General features: G+C 29.3%; 3 protein-coding genes and 6 non-coding genes across 9 annotated transcripts; 2 read left to right on the top strand and 7 right to left on the bottom strand.

Annotated features, from left to right (window-relative positions):
• Positions 1-365: 365 nt before the first annotated feature.
• Positions 366-453, bottom strand: Gasu_nc0054. The gene has a single exon. It is a non-coding gene; the product is annotated as a tRNA-Ser (tRNA).
• An 80-nt stretch (positions 454-533) lies between these two features.
• Positions 534-2497, top strand: Gasu_40260 ([pt] AAA-type ATPase). Its single transcript, XM_005704944.1, has one exon. The coding sequence runs from the start codon at positions 550-552 to the stop codon at positions 2452-2454; it is 1905 nt and encodes a 634-aa protein (XP_005705001.1). The 5' UTR covers positions 534-549; the 3' UTR covers positions 2455-2497.
• Positions 2486-2559, bottom strand: Gasu_nc0053. The gene has a single exon. It is a non-coding gene; the product is annotated as a tRNA-Asp (tRNA).
• Positions 2560-2604: 45 nt separating this feature from the next.
• On the bottom strand, positions 2605-2692 carry Gasu_nc0052. The gene has a single exon. It is a non-coding gene; the product is annotated as a tRNA-Ser (tRNA).
• Positions 2693-2770: 78 nt separating this feature from the next.
• On the bottom strand, positions 2771-3903 carry Gasu_40250 ([pt] acetylglutamate kinase). Its single transcript, XM_005704943.1, has one exon. It carries the CDS (start codon positions 3883-3885, stop codon positions 2926-2928), a length of 960 nt encoding a protein of 319 aa, XP_005705000.1. The 5' UTR covers positions 3886-3903; the 3' UTR covers positions 2771-2925.
• Positions 2804-2876, bottom strand: Gasu_nc0051. The gene has a single exon. It is a non-coding gene; the product is annotated as a tRNA-Met (tRNA).
• Positions 3904-4093: 190 nt separating the features above from the next.
• On the top strand, positions 4094-5939 carry Gasu_40240 ([pt] acetolactate synthase I/II/III large subunit). The gene has a single exon (XM_005704942.1). It carries the CDS (start codon positions 4110-4112, stop codon positions 5880-5882), a length of 1773 nt encoding a protein of 590 aa, XP_005704999.1. The 5' UTR covers positions 4094-4109; the 3' UTR covers positions 5883-5939.
• Positions 5940-7174: 1235 nt separating this feature from the next.
• Gasu_nc0050 lies at positions 7175-7246 on the bottom strand. The gene has a single exon. It is a non-coding gene; the product is annotated as a tRNA-Thr (tRNA).
• A 10-nt stretch (positions 7247-7256) lies between these two features.
• Gasu_nc0049 lies at positions 7257-7338 on the bottom strand. Its single transcript has one exon. It is a non-coding gene; the product is annotated as a tRNA-Tyr (tRNA).
• Positions 7339-8085: the final 747 nt, after the last annotated feature.

Here is an 8085-nt window from a genome sequence, read left to right as displayed (position 1 = left end):
CGAGATCAGCTTGATTCGTTTGTTTTGTTTAGCTTTTGCTTTCGGCGCTTCAATTTCTATTACTTCCTCTGACGCGAAGTTGTTTGTATTAACCCCAGCATAATTTACTTTGTCAAACCTGACAATTATAGGATATTTTATACCACTTTTTTCTACAGTAACAACATTTCCAATTTCTTGATACCAATAAGATTCTTTGCGTAATATTTTAACTTTTGAACCTTTCTGAACCATAAGTTTATATTTACTTTATAAGTCATAATATATATTATATAATATATATATTAATATCAGTTATAAAGTATGAATATTATAATGTTAACTTTTTTTAATGAAATATTTTGTATTACTTTTTTATTGCAAATAGGAGAGAGAGGGATTCGAACCCTCGATACGAAATTTTCGTATTATAGTTTTCGAAACTATTGCTTTCAACCGCTCAGCCATCTCTCCTTACAAAAAAAATTAATTGGTTGCTAAAGATTAGTTTTAATGTTAAATAATAATATAAACAAAATTAATATAGTCTCAGTTAAAGGGATTTAAGCTATGAAATTTTCGTGGAAAAAATTATTATTATGGTTTCTATCTATTATAGGAGTTGGATCTTTAATATGGCAAGGCACAACAACATTATTCCTACCAGAAATAGATAATAATGATATTGATATTGCGACTTCAAGAATGACTTATGGTAGGTTTTTAGAATATCTAGATAAAGGTTTAATAAAGAAAGTAGATCTATACGATGAAGGACATACAGCTATAGTAGAAGCGAAAAGCCCTGATTTAGGAGAAAAAAATCAATTAATTCGCGTTGAATTACCAGCAGCGACATCAGAGTTTATAAACAAATTAATTCAAAAAGATATAGATATAGACGCACATCCTTCAAATGATAATACAATCATATGGAACATATTAAGTAATTTAGTTTTACCTGTTCTATTTGTTATAGGGTTAGCTTTTTTATTTAGAAGATCTGGTAGTGTACCAGGAAGTCCTGGTCAAGCAATGAGCTTTGGAAAATCTAAAGCACGTTTTAATATAGAAGCTAAAACTGGAGTTACTTTTGATGATATTGCAGGAATTGAAGAAGCTAAGGAAGAGTTTCAGGAAATTGTAACTTTTTTAAAAAAGCCAGAAAGATTTACTGCTATTGGTGCTAGAATTCCAAAAGGAGTATTACTTGTTGGTGCACCAGGGACAGGTAAAACTCTTTTAGCTAAAGCTATTGCCGGTGAAGCAGGTGTACCATTTTTTAGTATTTCTGGATCTGAATTTGTCGAAATGTTTGTAGGAGTGGGAGCATCTAGAGTAAGAGATCTTTTTAAAAAAGCTAAAGAAAATGCACCTTGTATTGTATTTATAGATGAAATTGATGCTGTCGGTCGACAAAGAGGTACAGGTATCGGTGGAGGAAATGATGAAAGAGAACAAACTCTTAATCAACTACTAACAGAAATGGACGGATTTGAGGGGAATACAGGTATAATTGTTGTAGCCGCAACTAATAGAATTGATGTATTAGATGTTGCTTTATTAAGGCCTGGACGTTTCGATCGTCAAATTACAGTAGATCTACCTGATTTAAAAGGAAGAATCGCAATTTTAAAAGTTCATTCTAAAAATAAAAAACTCGCTCAAACAATATCTATAGAAAGCATAGCAAGAAGAACACCGGGTTTTTCAGGCGCAGATTTAGCTAATTTAATGAACGAAGCTGCTATTTTAACTGCTAGAAGAAAAAAAGATTCTATTACTATGTCAGAAATAGATGTTTCAATTGATCGAATAATTGCTGGTCTAGAAGGTAGGGTTTTAACAGATAGTAAAACTAAACGTTTAATTGCCTATCATGAAGTTGGTCATGCTATTATTGGTACTCTACTAAAAAATCATGATCCGGTTCAAAAAGTAACTTTAATACCAAGAGGACAAGCTAAAGGTTTAACTTGGTTTACACCATCAGAAGAACAAACTTTAATTTCAAGAGGACAAATTTTAGCAAGAATAATTGCAGCATTAGGAGGAAGGGCCTCAGAAGAAGTTGTTTTTGGTAATCTTGAAATTACTACAGGTGCAAGCAATGATTTACAACAAGTAACATCTATGGCAAGACAAATGGTAACACGATTTGGTATGTCTAATATTGGACCATTATCTCTTGAAAATCAAATTAGTGATCCATTTTTAGGTCGAGGATTTGGTTCTGGATCTGAATATTCTGAAGATATAGCAAGTAGAATTGATAGACAAGTTCGTTCTATCTTAAATTATTGTTATAAGGAAGCTTTAAAAATTATAAAAGATAATAGAATAATTATAGACAAAATAGTCGATATTTTAATTGAAAAAGAAACTATAGAGGGTAATGAACTTAGAGAGATTATATCCAAGTACCAAAAACAAAAAGAAATATATACGCAGAAAAGTCCAACACTAATATTATAACTAATTTATTTAATTATAAATATATAAATAACGAGATTGACGGGACTCGAACCCGCAACTTCCGCCGTGACAGGGCGGTGCTCTAACCGATTGAACTACAATCCCAGATTAATCTAGTATAACATATAAAATACATATTTTATATATTATAGGAGAGAGAGGGATTCGAACCCTCGGTACAAATAAAATGTACGACAGATTAGCAATCTGTTGCTTTAGACCACTCAGCCATCTCTCCTTTTGCCGATGGAGTTAAGCGGATTTGAACCGCTAGCCTTCTCGATGCCATCGAGACACTCTGCCTGTTGAGTTATAACCCCTCAATATTTACTTTATTAAATAAGCGCTTTAGCTTAGGTAGGAATTGAACCTACGACCTTGGGCTTATGAATCCCCTGCTCTATCCACTGAGCTACTAAGCCTTATTGAGAATATGATAAGATTATTTTATAATATATATAAGATAAATAATCAATGTTTACTATTAATATATTGATTTGAAGAATTAACTAGCATTGAACCGATACCTTGATCTGTAAAAATTTCTAATAATAAAGCATGAAAAACTCTACCATCAATTATATGTGCAGCTGGTAGTCCTTTAGCTAAGGCTCTCATACAACAATTAACTTTAGGAATCATTCCTCCTGAAATTTTTCTTTTTGTAATTAAAGATTTTATATCTTCTATGTTTAATAGCCTAATTAAACTATCATTATTATTTATATCATTTAGAATACCGGCCGTATTGGTTAGTAATATTAATTTTTCTGCATTAATAGATACAGCAATTTCACCAGCAACGGTATCTGCGTTAATATTATATGATTTACCATCTAAATCTGATCCTATGCTTGCAATTACAGGAATATATCCCGCGTTGATTATAGTTTTTATAATATTTGTATTTATGTGTTTAATTTTACCTACCAAACCTACTTCTATATCTTCTTCACTTTCACATTGAATTAGTTTTCCGTCTTTACCAGTTAAACCTACGGCATAAGATCCTTGTTTATTAATTAAACTAACTATTTCCTTATTTATTTTTCCAGCTAATACCATTTCCACTATCTCAATAGTATTTGAATCTGTAATTCTAATACCATTTTTAAACTTTGATTTGATATTAAGCTTCTCTAACCAAGAATTAATTTCTGGTCCCCCGCCATGAATTAAAATTGGTTTTATTCCAACATGTGATAACAGTATTATATCATTAACAATAGACTCTTTTAATTTATTATTAGTCATTATTGATCCACCATATTTTATGACAATAGTAGAGCCCGCAAATTTTTGTATATAAGGTAATGCTTCACTCAATATTTGTACTCTATTTAAATTATTTACTGATTGATCTATATTAAAATGATTATTATTCATATTGTTTTGTTTTTTATACTTTATAAAATTAATTCTAATGATCATTGATAATTTACTACGTTTTGTTAGATTTTTTTTTAGCATTATAATAGGTCTAATTTTAACTATTTTACAACCTATTATAAATATTTATAATACACCTTTTAATTTAAAAAAATTTATAAGTATAGCTCTAATAATATTATTTATCATATTTATAATTATTACATTAAAATCTATGTTAAATTTAACATAGTAGAATCTTATCTTTAAATAAGAGGTTATACTAGATGATAAATCATAAAACAAATGGAGCTTTTGCTTTAATAGACAGTTTAGTAAGACATGGTGTGAAACATATTTTTGGCTACCCTGGAGGAGCTATTTTACCCATATATGACGAGTTATATTGTTGGGAACAAAAAAACTTAATTTCTCATTATTTAGTAAGACACGAACAAGCTGCAGCCCATGCAGCTGATGGTTATTCAAGAGCTACAGGTAAAGTGGGTGTTTGTTTTGCTACTTCAGGACCTGGTGCAACTAATTTGGTAACAGGAATAGCAACAGCACAAATGGATTCGATACCAATTGTAGTGATAACAGGTCAAGTAGCTCGACCATTTATTGGAACAGATGCTTTTCAAGAAACAGATATATTTGGTATAACATTACCAATAGTAAAACATTCTTATGTTGTACGTAATCCGAGAGATATGTCAAGAATAGTGGCAGAAGCTTTTTATATTGCTAAGCATGGTAGACCAGGACCTGTTTTAATTGATATTCCTAAAGATGTGAGTTTAGAAACTTTTCATTATATTCCTACTAATCCTAATGAAATAGATCTACCTGGATGTAGACAAATCCCTCAAACTAGTTATAAACAAATAATACAAGCAGTATCTTTAATACATGAATCAAATCAACCTCTTCTCTATGTAGGAGGAGGTGCTATATCTTCAGACGCTTATAAAGAGGTAAAGTTATTAGCAGAATATTTTGAAATTCCTATTACTACAACTTTAATGGGAAAAGGTATTATAGAAGATACTCATCCTTTATCTTTAGGTATGCTAGGGATGCATGGAACTGCATATGCCAATTTTGCAGTAAGTGAATGTGATTTATTAATTGCTTTAGGTGCTAGATTTGACGATAGAGTCACTGGAAAATTAGATGAATTTGCTTGTAAGGCCAAAGTAATACATATTGATATTGATCCTGCGGAAATAGGTAAAAATCGCATACCTCAAGTAGCAATAATAGGAGATATAAAATATGTTCTAAAACAAATTTTGGCATATGTTCAACAAGAATGTCAAATTGATAAACAACAAACTCAATCTTGGCTTGAAAGAATTAGACATTGGAAAGAAGATTATCCATTAAGTTTTAATGAAGATAGTTCTCAACTATTGCCTCAAGAAGTTATTAAGAAAATAAATTATATTAATAATAATATTAGTTTTTTTATTACTACCGATGTAGGACAACATCAGATGTGGGCTGCACAACTTATTAATACAGGTCCTCGTAAATGGATCTCTAGTGCAGGACTTGGAACAATGGGATATGGACTGCCTGCTGCTATTGGTGTACAAATTGCTTATCCTGACTCAACAGTTGTATGTATTACAGGTGATGCAAGTTTTCAAATGAACTGCCAAGAATTATCAACCATAGCTCAATATCAATTACCAATAAAAATTATTATAATAAATAATTTTTGGCAAGGCATGGTTAGACAGTGGCAACAGGCATTTTATGGAGAAAGGTATTCTCATTCTAATATGAATCAAGGAATGCCAGATTTTGTACAATTAGCTAAAGCGTTTGGAATTAAAGCAATATGTATTAAAAATAAATATGAGTTACATTCTTCATTTGAAAAGTTTTTTTCTATAAAAGAACCTATTATTATAGATTGTCACGTTAGTAAAGAAGAAAATTGTTATCCTATGGTAGCTCCAGGTAAAAGTAATTCACAAATGATAGGTTTAATCAAACAATTGAAGAAAAATACTTTATTTATAAAAGATGAAAAGTTTATTGAATCTTAGACTTAGATAATATTTATGAATTTTTAATTTTGATTGTATAAATTCGTTAATTTGTTTATGTTGTTATATAAAGAATAATGGGCTATTAATTTTTTTCTTGATTTTTTACTTAATAATCTTCTTATCTCGTTATTATCTCTTAATAGAGGTAATAAAATTTCCAATTGAGAAATAAGTTTTTTATAAGAAATAAGAATACCATTATCTGGACGTAAAACAGTTTGGCTTGAACCACTATTTGTAGAGATACATGCTAATTGAGATGACATAGATTCTAACAAAGAGATTGACAAACCTTCTATTAATGAAGAAAGTAAAAAAACATTACTAGACTTTATTAAATTGATTTTTCTTAATTCATTATTTATACATCCCATCCATATAAAACCTTGTTCAGGTTTATATTTATGCATTAGTTTATAAACTAAGGGACCATTACCAATAATTAATAATTTGCAATTTATTCCCATTTTGTGATTGACCCAAACTTTTAATATTTTTTCTAAATTTTTTTCAGGAGAAATTCTGCCTTGGTATAAAAAAATACATTTACATTTTAAATATTCTTTAAGTGATACTTTAATGTATTCATACCTTTTATAATTAACTCCATTTGGTATTCTATATAAAAGGCACTGTGTTAGCCCAAGCTTTTGCATTAATCTAAACTGCAATCTAGAAAAAACAATAATAGAAGAATACTTATATAAAAAAGGAATATAGAATTTATAAACTAATAATTGGCGATGAAAAATTCCTTGAGTATCAATATAGGTAGATTTAAATTGAAATTCATTATATATAGTTTTATTTTGGATCTTGAGAATAGTTTTATAGTTATTAATTAAACAAATATTAAACTTAAAGGCTGGATGAAAAGTTGCGATTACAGGAATATTTAAAATCTTAGCGATTTGAGGTAATATTAAGTCTATAGGCGATAAACTTAAAGAAATATGAATTATATCTGGTGCTAGTGCTTTAATTATACAAAAAATATAAGATGTTGACATGAAAGAAGGGATTGTATATAACTGTGATTGATAAATTGCTTTTAGTGAAATATGTGAATATTTTTTGTTAAACAAACAACTATTATTATAAGAAAAATGTACTAGACTAAATTGATTATTATTTTGTGTTAAATATTTACTTATCTCTTTTGTATAGGTAACATTACCACAAAAAGGAAAAGTTTTACCTATCCATAGTACATGCATCTATTTCTCCTACTTTATATAGTATTAATTTAATTAATTTAAAGAAGTTCAAATTAGTATATTAAAATTTTAAGCCAATGGCGAGAATTGAACTCGCGACCTTCCCCTTACCAAGGGGATGCTCTACCACTGAGCCACAAAGGCATAATTTACTTGGGCCGGGTTGGATTTGAACCAACGTAGGAAAAACCAGCGGATTTACAGTCCGCCCCCATTAACCGCTCGGGCACCGACCCAAATGACGATATCTAGATGTAACAACGGCTGACACCAACGACCTTCACGTGATACTCTAACCAACTGAGCTATACATCTATTAATTAATTTTCCAATATAAGTATATATTATATGTTTTTAATTTATTATTTTATTTTTTCTTTAAGTTTTTTCGCATTACGAATATAAAAAATTTTTGCACGTCTAATTTTAAAATGTTTTAAGATTTTTATGCTAGTAATTTTAGGAGAATGTATTAAATAAATTCGTTCCACCCCTATTCCCTGTAAGGTTCTTCTTATACTGATTGTTGTATTTATGCCAGCATTATGCCTTGAAATGACTATTCCTTCAGAATATTGGATTCTTTCTTTATTCCCTTCTTTTATAAGAACTCCAATTTTTATTAAATCTCCTATTTTTATATCGGGGAGGTTGTGTTTTATATATGCTGATTCTATGTTTTTTATTTGATTATTCATAAATAAGATTTACTGATGTTTCTAAAAATAATATTTTTTCTTATTAAACATAAGATCTATATAATTACATAATTATAAGAAAAATATAATATTTTGTCTATATATTAAATAGATTATTTATCGAATTATATTTAATTATTATTATCAAATTGTATTAAAGATAGATCAGATTTGCATTTGGTAATTTGTCATGTGATGAGAGAGTATGTATGGGTGAATGAAATTGTCGATTGCGGGTAAAGGATGGTAGTGCAACTTTGGTTTGAAATTGTCATGGGGGAGTGT

The sequence above is a fragment of the Galdieria sulphuraria genome (assembly GCF_000341285.1).
Source record: "Galdieria sulphuraria unplaced genomic scaffold scaf_35, whole genome shotgun sequence".
Lineage (NCBI taxonomy): Eukaryota > Rhodophyta > Bangiophyceae > Galdieriales > Galdieriaceae > Galdieria > Galdieria sulphuraria.
The sequence above is the reverse complement of the archived record's forward strand: the minus strand, read 5'-3'. Positions and strand labels throughout refer to the sequence as shown.